The following is a 15,813-nucleotide window of genomic DNA, read 5'->3' as shown; positions in this document are numbered from 1 at the left end:
AAACATTTTCCCAAAATGACAGCCAAAGAGTCCTAACCTGGGTGTGTAAAACAGGTGGAGTGCCCCTTCAACATATTGAAGAACTGGAAAGAAAATCACACTTAGCAAGCATGTAACACATATACACATTTATTACAAACACTGTACATTATGAGTTTAATCATTTTCAATCCAAACAAGTTTCTTAAAATGCAAATGCAAACTAGTAACAATTCACTGAGACATTTCTAATCTATGTGGAAACTAGAGTTACTGTATAACACTGATAGGGTTGAATGTCTTCATTGACACTTATTTTTCCCACATTTAGATTCTGATTCATGTCATAAACATATGTAATAACAATTAGTCTACATGAGTGAGTTCCTATAGTATAGAAGATGCCTCATTTAACCTTATTTTTTAGGGAGCATCCATTAAAAAGCAATAATAGTACTGTAATATTACATAATATCATTAGACAAAACATTTAAACCAGTAATGTTTCTTGGATTTGTCTTAAGACTGGCAACAGCAGTGTTGGACAAAAATCTTCAGCTCCACTAAAGAAAGTCTTGTCAGTGGAAGGTAGTGGACTTATTAACTCTGGATCTTCTCAATAAAACTTAATACTGTCCTTGGAGTGCAAATCATCTCTCCTGCAGTGGAGAGCAGTGTGGAGAAGAAGGCCCAGAGGGGGAATCGAAGCCAATGGGGACAAACCTCTGAAGAACAAGAGGAAACGATTCTATTATTTTGTGTATCAGTGTGCAGAGAATACGTATGTAAAAGTTTAAAGAAAAAGAGCTAAGTGTGGTTTAGGATGTTATTGTTACATTAAAACCTGGAGCTGTAAAACTATGTAGTGCTACATCAAATTATGCCTTGAATTAAAGGAACAGTTCAATCTTTTTCTTTCTTCAGTAAGAGTTAGATGACAAAACAATGTCATGTCTGCTAAGGTCAGTAGCTTAGCATTAGCTTAGTAAAATGGCCTGACTCTATTCATAGGAAACAAAATCTGTCCATCAGCAGCTCATTCATCCCTGTGTCTCTTACCAACATGTTGGACCTTTAATAATCTCATGATGACACATTCATATTCAAATCAGACCAAATCGTCAGTATTATCCTGATGTCTTCTGTTCTCTTACTTTTGTTATTTTGATGTGTCATGAAAATTGTAGATTCTAAGGAGGAAAAAAAACCTTCAGACATTTGTTATTTGTTTTGAGTTTTTGGTAATGTATTTTGTGTTTGGACAAATTAAATAATTTACAGGTGACATATTTTGCTCTGATAACTCATTCAAAGCATTTTTTGCATACAATCCACTGTGTGAGCATGTTTTTTTTTTTTACTGTGTTAATCACTTCATTAATGTGATTATTAAGGTGATCAACTGGTGACTAAAAGTGTTGCACATAGCGCTGTTAATACATCATTGCACACTCAGCGGTGTACTCACAGAGGACTCTTCAAAATGGAGGATGGTGGCCAACGGGTTTCCACAGCGAGGCCAACATGGGAGAGACCCAGAAGCAGCTGGGACAGGCACTGAGGTATAAGTAGCCACCTCCTCGTCCATACGCAGCTCCTCCAGAGGAGGAAGACGCTTACGCAGTAACGCAACTGCAGGACTCAGGCTACAACTCTTCTGAACAATGACATCTGGGACATAAAAAGTAAGATGTAAGAAAATAAACGAAATGGCAGAATTTGATGCAAAATATTTTAGGTTGTCTCTAAAAATAATAATAATAATGATAACAAAATACAATAAGATGACCTTGATTATAAAACGAGTCATATTTCCCAACTCTGGATAAAGGAAACATACTTCTTAAGATAAAAAATTTTACATGTATGGGAATATACGCGATGCACACACAAAGTCCACTGAAAGATATTATTTTATATTCAGTTAAGTCCAGAATAATAAGGATTAAGAAGATATGTGTTTATCACTATAGACCAGAGTGACCAGGATGAGAAGGTGAGATAGCGTTACCTCTCTGCAGACTCAGAGCAGGGGGGTTGACCGGACCGGTTAGCAGTGTCTCCTCATGTGCTGGCTGCACTGTTCTCTGTTCTGATGAAACTGGATCATGCTGATCCTGAGAAGAGCTCTCCTGCTTCTGAAAACGTGGGGCTCTGAAGAGCTTTTTGCCTGTTGAGAAAAAAATGACGGACTCTCTTTGTGGTGCTTGGAAGAAAGGCGGTTTTGCTGTAAGGCTCTGCTCCTCCTCTTCATCCCCCCTCAGGTCACCCCTCTTTGTCTCTTCCTTCTCTTCCTTTTCTTCAGAGCAGCTCTTTGTCTGTAGAAGTGAGGGAGGAAACAAATCAAAATACAACCACATAAGGAATTCATTCAATATGGACCTGTTTATGGGTAAAGCTTTGGATTTCTTACACTTGGAGCTTGAAGTGAGACCTCTAGTGTTTGTGTATCTGGATCTTTGACTGTCACAATAGTGTTCTCCTCCTCCTCTTGATCGTCAAACAGTCTCTGAATGACCTCCTGCTACCAACCCAGAGAATCATATGAATCATTACCTGGAGTTCAGTACAGTATGTCCATTTCTGGTTAGAATAGAAGATCTGAAAACAGCAGCAGAACGCTTTTGACAAAACTATTCTATCCTTGTTCTGAGCTTGTCTTCAAATATTTGGCAGAAAACCAAGTTTGCTGAGCTTGGGCATCCAAAGGATTGTTGAGATCCCTGAATAAACAGTTCAATTTAATATTAAAAAGCCTTCCATGTTCTGCCCCTATCTCAGTGATACATTCTTCCGAATAAACACATAGCAGGGCAAAACAAAGTTATGATCCCAGATTATCGACTACCGATTATCTCCCCTGAATTAAATAACTTCCCATTTACTAATCCACAGACCCTGCAAGGGTATATAGAGAACTGTATAGCCTTTTATCGACTCCCATACAAATGTGGTTCAGACATTTCTGTTCCTGCTAATGCTTTCATACATCTAAATCGAAAACTGCACATTTGCCATTATAGAATATTTAAATTCAATATATTTTTGGTAAATTCTCTGTAAACATCACAAAGCTGACCTCATGCTGTGGTTGAATATTGGTTTTGCAGACCCTAAGCCCGGGAGTGGCAGTGTATGGGGACTGCTGTGTCGACAGATGCCATTTCTGGAAAAACATAAAAATAAAATAAATAAAGCATCATGAGATACAGAAGACAGTGCAGGAAATATAACATGGTGAGCAGACAGGATACGAGTACAGAGTGCATGTTCACTGACCAAAGCGGACAATGGCTGATGTCTGGTGTCACGGACTCTCTGTGGAGTCCATTTCCTCAGCGGAGTCTCTCTGAGTGCGACTGCAGAGGAAAAAACTGCTCAGTCTCATCAGGATGAAAGGGAAGGAGATAGCGATGCATTCAGTTTTATAAGATAACAAAAGCAAGATCATTGCTACATCTTACCAGCTGGTCCGCTAGGTGCCTCTGCGTGATTTTTTCTAACTGGCACTCTCTGAGCCTGTGAGAAGTGTGTCAAAAGCTGTGTAGCAATGTACTAATGAAGTAAAATAAAATGTACAAAATGGAAAGAGAAGTGTACGTACTGTGTAGACTGACGTGCCTCTGCCTGATGGACACACAGACTTTCGGGGTGTGGCTCCTACGGGCCCACCAGCTCTCACCCCCTCGTTCTGAAGGATGCTTTGCAGAGCAGCATGGTCCGGGGAGAACTGCACTAACTTCACTAATCCCATAAGAAGACACCAAAGAGCACGATTTCACCAGACCCCAATGGCCAAGTGAAGTGATGATATATTATTTTCACTGGACTTTGCACCTACATACTGTAGTAGTGGCACTGAATATTGTCGACTTAACACTCTTGACTCACACATTCTCTCCTTTATTTCATACCATTTCTTCATTCGCATGTACAAATGTACATTCTCACATACACATTAGTTCTCCCCTCTTTCATCTTATTGCTTGCTCACTTATTCTTATTCTTCCTCCTGTTCTTATTATTTTACACGTTTGCTCCTGTGTTTTTCTTGGCCCTCTTTTTTCCATGCTGGGTATGTTTTTATGTCTATATGTATCTGTATTTATGTATTTTTTTCCTACCGGGGCATCTTGGCCAGGTCACGCTTGTAAGTGAGAATTAGTACTCAAACATTTTACCTGGTAAAATAAAGGTCAATAAATAAACTGCTGCCAATAAAGAGTCAGACCTAAACATCATAAATTGGTAAAACCGAAGGTCATCTTAATCTACCAGCAACTCCAGAAATACTGAATTCACACTTTAATTGAATAATCGCTGATACACGTTAATGTATAATTGATTTGATACATCTTAATGTATCAGGTCTGTGGCTACTTTGAAATATACAAAATAAGAATAAAGTTTCACACTAACCTGTGGTGGGCCCAGCTTTTTGTTGAGTCTTCATCACAGACACTCTCTGGGGCTGTTAACAAGAAAAGCATCAGCGGGTGATGATTATTGGACAACATTTTAAAACTGATAAATCTCTGTGATGAAGATATAAACATCAAAAACTAACACCTCAATTATGGAGCTGTCAGTAAAAGCATTAGTACGAAAAACATCATAAAAGGCAGCAGTTAAGGAGTACCATCCAACCATCTCACCAGGTAGTTATACGGCTTGGACTGTGGAGTTGCAGATTGCAGACCTGCGGTGCTGACTCCCTCATTCTGGAGGATACTGAGTAAAGCAGCATGGTCAGACTGGAAGTTCTCCCCTTTGTCTGAAATACATCCCCCCAAAAAAAAAAAAAAGATTAGAAAATATTTGCAAAGACAAACAAGGGAGGAATGACAAGTAAGAAAACTGCACATTTATGTTATGTTACTAAACACAACAATTGTATTACGGACTTGGTAACATATTTACAAGCAGACATAAAAACTACATTCAAAATTTTTGTCAACTAATTTTACTGATACCATTCACAACAAAAATGGAATCTCAAAAGTAACACCATATCTGACTTACCAGATGAATCCTTTGAAAAATTAACCTGTGTGGTCAGCTCTGTGTTCTGCCTAGCCTGCATTGTCTTGGTCGACTCTTTGAGACTGAGCAGGTTCATGTTCTCCAAACAGGTTTCTGCACTATGAGCGTTACTGGCTGATGGAGGAGCAGACAATGCGGTTGAAGTCCTTAAAGTGTTGGTCGGCCCAGACCTCCCCAACAGGTGTGACATATATGTAGGCTTTGGATGAGATTTATATGTTGAGTCCAGGTCATCATTTGACACAGCTTGATGTTTGTAAGGTTTTGAATTTATGTTTTGAGCCTTTAGACGAGCGTTGCATACAATGTTGTCCGATTGCACAGAATCAGTACCGGTCTGCGATTGCAGTCCATTTTGAGGTTTCTGATTTTCGTTGGTTGCTCGTGAACCCTTGGGCTGTGACAGGTTAAATGGAACAGGCCTGGTACATGGCCTTTTCTTCTTAGCTTTCCCCTACAGAAGGAAAAAAATAAGAAAAATGTAAGCATTAAGAATATAACAAACATCTGGTTAAATGAAAATGTTTAAACCAAATCAGCATGAAGGGGGAGACTTACAGCCAGCGGTTTCTCCTCCCACCTACAGTGGGACTGACTGAAGTTGGATGGGGTCTGAAGATGGAGAGTCTTTGCAAGCACTGGAAGTCTGCTCATGCCAGGTCGCACGGGCGGCTTTCTACCCATTTCTGAGATCCCTGGATGTGTGTTTTCACTTTTTTGTTTAGAGAGGTGAGGCTCAGACATATGTTTGGAGGCCTTTGAGTCTGCTGGCATTTTGTTTTGTTCATTCTTGAATCTGTGCGCAATCAATCAATCATAAAATAATGGTTTATTTATCTTCAGTGACCTGAAGTTAAACAGCAAAACTCTTGCAATGTTACTTTATGAACACAACACAATACCACAGATTACATGATCAGGATGTTGCTTCAACAAAACAATAATAAAAAAAAATTGCGAAGTAGATTTTTGATGCTCAACAATCTCTGTGCCCAGTGGAGGTCGAGGAGGAAACAAAACTAGTTCTGTACTTTTTAATGAGCAGCCTTACCTCAGATAATCACTGCAGACTTTCTTCTGGCTTTGCTGACGAAGGACAGCGGAGGGCTCCATAGTGACGGGAGGAGCAGGAGGAAGTGAAGGTGAGAGGAGCTACATGAAGAAACACAAACCCAATAAAACCAGGTGTGAAACATCATACAGACGGACAGCAAGGGACAACAAAGATGGACCAAATGCAGGCAGAAAGGAAAAACAACAACCTACGATTTCCTCAAAAGCTTTCACACTTTAGTCCAAAAAGACGATGTTAAGGCTCGTATCCCACACAGCCTATTGTATCAATGGAGCAATTACTGATTGTACTAAAAGCCTGCGGATGGTTACAAATCAACGTGTTGCTTGAAAACATTACCAAAAGAATAACATAACAGTAAATTAGAAATATTAGAAATCTTTTAATGTTCACACAAGCTACACACGAATGTGACTCAGTTTAGTACGTATCCTACATACTTTCAAAGCACTAAAGAGCCACTGTTACTTCCTGGTGGGTATCCAACAAAGTCCTTCTCATACAATTAATCCCAAATGTTTTGGTTTTCCGGCCGTTCAGTGCAGATTTAAAGATTCTCAGCTGAGCCCTTTCACACCACGGTGCTCTGTCAACTTCCTGGACTCCATGCAGTTTGTAAAAAGCGCGCTTTGTCATTGGTTGTCATCGGGGGCCGTATCAGCCAATGACTGTGCAATTTATGGTCACGAGATCATGTTTGCCCAATGAGAGGCGGACTTTCATAAACAGCTCCATGGTAACGACGCGATAATAGTATTACCACGTGACTGCTGTTTGCCGCGGCCTCCCCCACCTGACTGAGTAAAAAAGAAAAGTCCAACAGAGTCTGTTATTAAAAATAATATTCACTTATATGAGCTTAAAGTTATATATATTATGTAGAAATAATGTATATAAGTAACCATGGCGCAAATGCTGGCTGAATGTGTATTTGACAGATAACAGTATTAACATTGTCACCCTTCCACTCCCTTAAATTCATTTTATTTCCACCACAAAATGTTAGGTATTGGAAATTCAAAGAGCTAAAACAGTGCCAGTGCACTTATTGTAATTTGTGTTTAGAGAGTTTGAAAGACTCAAATTAATAATAGACTATTGGTGAAATAAAAAAATAAATGTTTAATGGTACACTGTCAAAAAATCTAACTCATAGTTCATCGTTGCAAATAGTAACTTGCAAATGATGATGATGATATCTAGTTTAATGGTAATAAAATAACCTGGTGTTTTAGTTCCCTTACATCCAGTTAGTCACCCCAGTCCCTAAAGACTCCCTATGATCACTGGTCAGTGAAGGCAGCACTGGGGGAGGCATTACACAGAGCTGTTGTCTTGAGATTATTTGACCTCATTTAAGTTTATACCTGGAGCCCAAAACACAAAATATATAATAATATAAAATATATATTGTAAAGAAGGCTAACCAGCAATGTACAAAGCAGTCAAAATTTACTGAACTTGTACTAGCAACAACTTTTTGTAGTTTAGTTTTGTTTTAAATGCAAAAAAAAAAAAAAAAAGAATAATCTTGAATGTTCTAAAAAGACAAATACATGTACAACATTCACAAATAATTTCATGTTAAATAATTCATAACTAATAACATTCATCAAATACAATAATGTGTAGTACAATTATGTAGTTTTAAATCTTTCTATTATGGGGTATTTTTATTATGTAAGTGTACTCAAAAGAATCTGAAAACTCCTTGTAGGATTAAAACATGAGGGGTACAACAGGACACTCCCACTCTCTTGGTGACAGTGGGCATCCAGCAGGTGTCACTGTCAGCAGACTGGTGAAGTCCCAGCCTGACAGCAGCAGGCTGTGTGGGTGTCTGCCTGTCACCCAGGGGCCCATGTCAACACCAGAGGGAAGAAGAAGAAGAGACGTAGAAGAAGTAACGCTGTCACAGAAATGGATCTGCGGTCTGAGCTGCTTAAATCTATATGGTACGGCTTCACTGCCCTTGATCTGGAGAAGAGTGGTAAGGTGTCCAAGTCCCAGCTGAAGGTGAGTGGTGGGTCCTCTGCTTGAATGATGGGAGTATAGTGAAGTGTTTTTGCCCAAGAATTCACTTACTATTTAACACCTTCGGCTAATCTCCTACCTCAGCTCATCTTCCATCACGTGGCCTAACTCTGAGGATGGACTGAACGTGATTTGAAGTGCTCAACTAACTTTATGCTGTGAATTCCTTATACTTTGCTATATTTTTGTTTTAGGTGAAAAGGATTTACACAATCTGATGATCTTATCATCATTTCCTGTGTGAACACGATTTAAATTACAATCTGTTTAGCGAGGAACATATTTGTTCCCTATATTTTGACTAAAATACTTTGACTGCTGAAAGAGGGCACAATGTGCAGCTCTGTCTGGCAAGATACTAGTGTCACAGTTTGCTCTCAGTTTGTATATGAATGGGAGCCCTCATCTCCAAGCTGTGCTTACTCTGGGCCTCGGCGTACCAGCGTGTGGTGCGAAGGGTCCTCTGGCACTGGATGTGCCCAGAGAACAGCCTGTTGAACAGACTATGTTCACAACATGAGTCTGTGTACGTCCAAAGAACATTGTCACAGTGAGAGCCAGGACAAAGTGAAACATGTTGGGTATTGTTGACTCTTGCCACAGAGCTTCAATGAAGTAGCTGTATTCTTGTTGATCTCATCATTATGTCACTGAGTCTCGGTGTGGATCAGACTTCATTTCCAGCCTCCTCCACGCTCCTGCGATGGATTGCCTGCCGCTCCTGGCTCACAGCTCGGCAGCCTCATGACTGGGCTTATCCCCCTCATGCGTGCAGCCAGCGTACAGGCACCATGTTCTTTACACATACTTGCAGGCAAGCAGTTTGCATGCCTTGGTCTCAAAAGTGGCAGATGTTGTAGTGTACAGGAGCTCAGAAACAGGATGTGGTTATGTCTCAATACACGGAGACTGTCTGATAAACTGCAAGAGATATGCATGTTGTACTCAGAGTTGAGATGTAGGTTTAATGACATAAAACCTCTTTTGAAAAACCAAAATGACATGTTTCCACAGTTTCCACTGAGACATACAGCCAGTGTCATTTACAGTAACATCACCTGACCTCTTACTATGTTTTCTGAATATTTGAATTTCATCGTTTAACGCTTTATTGCTTTTTAGCAATTTTATTGTAACTAGTGTAATTTCGCTTGGATTATGTTTGAACAAACAAACGTGTAAACATTTTTTTAAAAATATGATGCAACAGAAATTCAAATTTTGATTTCCACTGGAGGTTGTTGTTTTGCCTAAATGTTATTAAGCTTTGGCAGACGTGATACGTCACACGTCACACATTACATCGGTCAATCGTCACTACTTTACTTTTTTACATAGCTACAGTGTGAAACATCTTAATCATGTACGTTATGATTTTTCAGGTGTTGTCCCACAACCTGTGCACAGTCCTCTCCATCCCACATGACCCTGTTGCTTTGGAGGAGCACTTTAGGGATGACGATGATGGCCCAGTTTCCAGTCAGGGTTACATGCCATATCTCAACAAATACATTCTGGATAAGGTGAAAACACCCCAAATACCTGCTCTTTTGTGATTGAATTATGGCTCTGACCTCAAGGATAATGCTTTGTCTTTTGGGGTTGTTTTTTTTTTTTTTTTTTTTTTTTTTTTGTAGGTTGTGGAAGGCTCTTTTAATAAGGAGAACGTAGATGAGCTCTGTTGGACACTTACAGCAAAGAAAAACTACCAGACTGATAAAAACAGCAGCACCGTCCTGCCAGAGAAGGATGCTTTTCGGCTGTGGTGTCTTTTTAATTTTCTGTCCGAGGACAAATACCCTCTGGTTATGGTCCCTGATGAGGTACGTTCATCTGCCAAATATCTACATTTCAAAGAATTTCATCACTGTCACTCTCTACAGTTACAGTTACAGTTTTTCATAAAACAACTAAGTTTTACTTCACACCTTTTTATTCAAAACACGCTTGGACTGAAAAAAAAAAAAAAAATACACATAGTTTGAGTCATTCATGGTAGATTGTTTCTAAATTTAGCCAGGAATGTTTTTAGTTATACTCTGTTGTTGAGCATAAATTTAGGTCTAGTCAGTGACCTGTGACCTATGAATAATGTCAGAGCATTAGCAGTCACAAACTGCACCCCAGATGAAACCTTGATTGTTGCCATCATGGAACATGGTGCTCTTTTGTGCAGCAGCATGTGGGCTTGTTTCTCACTTGCAAGCACTCGTTTTGGTTTCCTGTCAAGTGTTTTCAAAGCAGTTGCCATGAGAAAGCCCTACATTTCAAGGGCAGTATATTTTCTGTCAAGTTAAGAGGCATCTTTTGGTTTTACACACTGACCACTGACTGAGAAATCTGTGGTATTCTTTGATCTCTATGCAATAAATATTTTTGTTAAACGAAGTTTGATTTAGAAATGTACAGAAAAAGTCTTTGGCTGTCATCTTCATTGTAATGCAGAAAATATTGGTAATTGAAACGAACTGTTAAATAATAAATTCTCACTCTCAAGACATTTTGCTTTTTACCTCTGTAGGTGGAGTACCTCCTTAAAAAGGTATGCATGGCCATGAGTACTGAGTTCAACTGTGTTGAATTAGAGGACTTCTTCTCCCAAGACTCTGTGCAGCAGAGTGGCATTACTGTTTGGGTTTTTCTGGAGATGATGAACTCGGGAAAGATAACCAGAGGGATGGATAAAAGCATAATCAGCATGGCTATAGAAGAAGTGTACAGGGAGATAGTTGGTGATGTTCTCAAAGAGGTAGGAGATCCATATGCCACCAGAAGTCTATGTTTAGATTTCCAACGTTTGCTTCTCTTTGGCCGTGACAGTGTGTGTGTTGATTTTGGTGCATGCAGGGTTATCTGTGGAAAAAAGGCCAGCTTAGGAGAAACTGGAAGGAACGCTGGTTCACCTTGAGGCCGAGCAACTTGTCCTATTACACTGGGGAAGACCGCAAGGACTGCCAGGGCAACATAGCTCTGGATGGGAACTGCTGTGTAGAGGTAAGCAGCTGGAGATGATCATCTTGCAAAGCTAAACACTTAACACTGGAAGGACCTGTGGGTTTTCATAACTCTCTGTGAGTTTTTTCAGAAAAGAAATACATACTGCTTATTTACTTTGTTTTGTAGCAGTTCCCAACCTGGGGGTGGGGACCTCCCTAAGGTGTTGCAATATGAAGAAGAAAGGTTCACAAGATGGTTACCAGATATTTACTTTTATTTTCGCTAGTGTCTCCTGTGAGCTGATGGGAAATATGGTCTATTCAGAACTCAAATAATCCCTCCAAAATATTCGAGTAAAGCATGACATGTATGCACCTTTAACTGGTCAAGAGGAGTCACAGGAGTCCGTATGAAAATTCTTGGAATGTGATTCAACATTATGTTACATCAAGTTTGCAAATGAGAAGAAACCCAGTGATTTTGTAGACTTAAGTGAAGTTTACAAAATCACTGATTCGCACTGCATCAAGCATTCACTTAAGTTAAGTGAATGCTTGAACTTTGCTTGAACTTTGTATATCTTAAAGAAACCCCCTAACCCTGACCCACCCACCCCCACCACCCCTGGCCAAGGCTCTGAAAAATTTCCTGCTACTACTACACCTTTTCATCTACGCCTCTAAGATTTTGTTGCAATATAAACAACTGCAGGTACAAAATGATGACACTCCCAAAGTAGGTGTTGCCTCTTATTTAGGAATCAACAACCCAAAAAGGTTGGGAACCAGCACAGTGCTTGGAAACTGAGATCTGTCTTTCTCACATTCACAGCCAAATTGTACATTTCACAAATCTCACAGAGCTGTTCCTCGGGGTGTGTTTGGCGGCATGTGATGTCAAAATTGAGTCAATTATTAGCCCACCATTGCCACACAGTACCACAGTAAGCACATTGCAAAGAAACATTTGGTCAAGTACTACTTATTTTCCAGCAAGAGCACTACACACTGCAACATGTGTTACTCCAAAGGAAAAAAAAAAACAACCTTTCTAAAATCATGCTTTATTATAGGAAGTAGACGATGATCAAATATTGTTTGGTCGTTCAAAATGGATCAAAAACATCCTTTTCCCAGTGAGTTCACAGTTTTTTTTCCCTCCTCACCACTGTATATAAAAGAAATGGTCACAACAAATACAAAAGAGAAAAATCAAAGAATGAAAATTGGAACATTATTGATCCATGCCATTTGAACTTTGTCGAACAGGTGCTCCCAGACAGAGATGGTAAGAGGTGCATGTTTTGTCTTAAAACTCTCTCCAAGACTTATGAAATGAGCGCCTCAGACACCAAACAGAGACAGGAGTGGACTACAGGTGAGAGGACACTCATGTTTAATTGACATTGATCATCAATCAAGTTGAAACGCTTCATTTTGATATCAAGACAATGATCTTTTCTGCAGCAATTCAAACAGCTATCAGGCTACACGTGGAGGGGAAAACGTCCCTCCACAAAGATTTGAAACTGAAGCGGCGTGAACAGCGTGAACAGCGGGAGAAAAGACGGCAGGCCAAGGAAGAAGAGCTGCAGAGGCTGCGGGCTCTGCAGGAGGAGCGGGAGCGTAAGCTGGCTGAGCTAGAGCTCCTGAAGGAGGCCCAAAAGCAGGCTCAGGCCCTCCTGGAGCAGGATGAGCAGAGGAGGCGCCAGCAGCACGAGCAGCTCCAGCAGGCCCTGGAGGTCCAGTTGCGGGAAGCTCAGGAGGTGAGTGTGAAGACGCATAGGGAAGACAAGAGTTTGAATCCATGAGCGGAACTATGTGACCGTCAATGTCTTTGCTTCTCAAGGCCCGGGTCAGTATGCAGGCAGAGATGGCTCTGAAGGAGGAAGAAGCAGAGCGGCAGAGGAAGAGGATCCAGGAGTTGGAGGAGATGCAGAAGCGTTTGGAGGAGGCTCTGCAGCAGGAGATCAAAGCCAGGCTGGATGAGGAGGCCTTCCGCTACGCTCAAGCAGGGTAGAGTGTGACCACTAGTCTTTACCTACAAACTGTTTCATTCAGTAAGAAACCATTTAATTGAATCTAATCTTTAATCTTTAATAATAATCTTACAAATGATGATGCATGATCCGTAAGAAGGGAGGTCTTTGTGTGCAGACAAACGATCTGTAGCTCTCCTGCTGAAAGGAGTTCATGTTGTGTGATGTTCCTGAGGAAGTTGAGCTCCCAATCGAGGAAGTTGTTAAATGTTGCCTTCAGTCAGAGCTGTTGTGTTGTTGTTTCTGTAAGGTCTTCTGGAAAGCTCAACTTTTCAAGTAAAAATTTGCAAATAGATTCATCACCCAAATCTGCAAACACCCTACTTTAAATCCTTTTCACTCTAAAGCCTGTAAACAGGTCAGTGTCAATCACAGATTATAGAAAATCCAAATTTTGATGTTCTCTGCTTTGTCCAGGTTGCTGGCTGAGGAGGAGGAGAAAATGAAGGCCCTGATGTCCCTGCAGGAGGAACAGGAGGAATACATCCTTAAGACACAGAGGGAGAAGCAGGAGCTCAAGCAGGAAATGGACGCCAAGTCTCGAGCCCTGGAGGAAGCACAGAAACAGCTGGAGGAGGTTCGTGCCAACCGGCACAGGGTCGACCAGGATGTTGTGGTGAGAACCAAAAAAACTAACTCAATTTAAGTTTAGTCGGAAAGGTAACTTGTAATTTCTTGAAAAAAGAGGAAGCCAAGAACATAATCTACCTAATTTATTTAGATTTATGTGTATTTAAAGTCATCCAACTGTTTTTTTTTTTTACCTTTTTTTCCCACAAATTAAACAATTATTACCTGCATTTTCAAATATTCACCTCAACATAATGAAACTATTCAAAACAAATCCCACAGAGTTGTGTCCTTTTAAGATTTTGTCAAAGAACCTTTTTGAGTACCAGTCTGCTATTCTGGACTGAGCAGACTCAGAACTGTACATTTCACTATATTATAACTTTTTCTAGCGTTTATTTTTAAGTTGGCTGTAAAGCCTGAGCTTTCAGTTGAATTTTGTGTGCTGTTGTTGATGGTTCAGCATCTGTCTGTTCAAGTGCTGGTGGCAGCTGCTTGTATGACACAGGTGTTTTATTGAGGAGCTTTTTTTTCTGACAGGCTGCACAGAGGAAACTTCGCCAGGCAAGCACCAACGTGAAACACTGGAACGTTCAGATGAACAGACTGATGCGACCGATCGGACCAGGCGGTAAGTGTCTCGTGCTGCAACACAAAAGGCTGCACGAAGAAAAGTACTGGACCTTGTTAATAAAATTCCCTTCTGCTTAAATTACATTTTTTCTCTATGCTGGTTTCAATATTTGAATCATTTTCCATGAATAAGGACTATTTGTTATTTTAATAAATTTCTTCACTGGTCAGACTTCTTGTCACAGACTGACCTCTGATTTAATTTGTCTGCTACAAAGTGGAATTTGCTTTCTGAAGCATTTTGTTGTCACTGATTTTGTTTTTAGAGAAAAGACCATCATTGGGAAGCTCTTTCTCCAGCTTCCAGATCCCGACACAAAGAGATCCTGGCCTGCGTCTCAGAAGGAGATCAGGATCGGAGGATAAGGATGAGGAGAGCAAAGAAAATGTTGACAACAGTGTTGGGTGTGATATAGAAAAACGCCACTCCCATGCCTCTAATGGCGACATGGATATCCCATAAGAAACGTGGCTCTGAGCGGCTGAGCAGATCACAGTAGGAGCTGAATGCGTGATACGTGATATGTGAAAGCAGTGGGATATCTACACTTAAAACTGAATTACCAGTACTACTATTTTTAGTAAATGTTGAATTAACTGACTGCACGTCACAGGCAGCAACAGCTTCAAATATGTGTGTAAAACAAGTGTTTGCTCCACTAACGCTTTGACTGCAACCCACGTGAAATCCTGGACAAAAAGGATACCTCAGTGCAAAGAGAATGAGTTGTGAGACAAGCTGAAAGTTCAAGGTTAGTTTACGTTTAAAGAGCAAGAGTTACATATATAATGGAGGCTCATTTGTTTACCTCTGGAATATAGAGAAAAGAATTGTGAAATTTTACATATTTTTTCTGGTTGCTTGACTTTGATGAGAAAAACTGTTTCAGTATTATAGTTTGCTGCAATTTCGGTCCAAATAGAATCAGCCCTCTTAAACAGGAAAGAGAAATGTAGAGACAAGAGAGGGGAGGGGAAGAAAGTGACTCAATGCAGTTCCTGTTTCTGCAGTCATTTAACATAATTGTAAATAAAAAGTGACTCAGTGCCATAACCAGAAATGTGCTGTTCTTTTAGTCTGTTGAAAATGTGCAACATGAATTAGTCATCATTTTCATCAAGATCTGAAGTGATACATGAAACTATGAATAGTTGGGACTGTATAAAACAGGTGTAACACAAATTCCAAAGGCCACACACAGTGAAAGAGGGTGAAGTCAACAGTGCTGAAGTTAGAAACCACACATCCGCTTTAGTTTGAATTTGAGTCAGTCTCATTTATTCAAATGTGAACTCTATCATCGCTGACTAATTTGACACCTCCCACTGATGAAACCCACTGGCTCCTACGAGTGAACAGAGACATCACCTGACAAACTGCACAAACTACACATTGGCCTAAAACATGTTTTTCATTCTTAACTAAAAAAAAAAACCAAACACACAAACAGACAAACTTTTTTTGGTCTATTTAATATTTTTTTCAGCATCTTTCTCTCACAAA

The 15,813-nt window shown here is 40.1% G+C and overlaps 2 protein-coding genes across 6 annotated transcripts; one reads left to right on the top strand and one right to left on the bottom strand.

Annotated features, from left to right (window-relative positions):
* Window positions 1-133: 133 nt before the first annotated feature.
* troap (trophinin associated protein) lies at window positions 134-6,685 on the bottom strand. 4 transcript variants are annotated; one of them, XM_029506906.1, is made up of 14 exons: window positions 6,538-6,685; window positions 6,074-6,174; window positions 5,581-5,818; window positions 5,002-5,476; window positions 4,635-4,753; window positions 4,399-4,450; window positions 3,584-3,723; window positions 3,444-3,498; window positions 3,259-3,353; window positions 3,059-3,145; window positions 2,393-2,503; window positions 1,991-2,297; window positions 1,448-1,650; window positions 134-704 (listed from the first exon to the last, which is right to left on the bottom strand). In XM_029506906.1, the coding sequence occupies exons 2-14, from the start codon at window positions 6,133-6,135 to the stop codon at window positions 630-632; spliced, it is 2,019 nt and encodes a 672-aa protein (XP_029362766.1). In that variant the 5' UTR covers window positions 6,136-6,174; window positions 6,538-6,685; the 3' UTR covers window positions 134-629. The 4 variants fall into 4 exon arrangements, with proteins under 4 accessions (XP_029362766.1, XP_029362768.1, XP_029362769.1 ...); XM_029506908.1 differs by having other exon boundaries at window positions 2,393-2,500; XM_029506909.1 differs by having other exon boundaries at window positions 3,259-3,338.
* A 1,273-nt stretch (window positions 6,686-7,958) lies between these two features.
* Window positions 7,959-15,743, top strand: LOC115046519 (differentially expressed in FDCP 6 homolog). Of its 2 annotated transcripts, XM_029506955.1 has the most exons (12): window positions 7,959-8,113; window positions 9,514-9,654; window positions 9,769-9,954; window positions 10,653-10,880; window positions 10,979-11,125; window positions 12,141-12,203; window positions 12,337-12,445; window positions 12,535-12,833; window positions 12,917-13,083; window positions 13,524-13,722; window positions 14,217-14,307; window positions 14,576-15,743. In XM_029506955.1, the coding sequence occupies exons 1-12, from the start codon at window positions 8,018-8,020 to the stop codon at window positions 14,770-14,772; spliced, it is 1,923 nt and encodes a 640-aa protein (XP_029362815.1). In that variant the 5' UTR covers window positions 7,959-8,017; the 3' UTR covers window positions 14,773-15,743. The 2 variants fall into 2 exon arrangements, with proteins under 2 accessions (XP_029362815.1, XP_029362816.1); XM_029506956.1 differs by lacking the exon at window positions 12,141-12,203.
* The last annotated feature ends 70 nt before the right edge of the window (window positions 15,744-15,813 follow it).

The sequence above is a fragment of the Echeneis naucrates genome, chromosome 7, assembly GCF_900963305.1.
Source record: "Echeneis naucrates chromosome 7, fEcheNa1.1, whole genome shotgun sequence".
Lineage (NCBI taxonomy): Eukaryota > Metazoa > Chordata > Actinopteri > Carangiformes > Echeneidae > Echeneis > Echeneis naucrates.
This window is presented reverse-complemented; position numbering and strand designations above follow the sequence as displayed.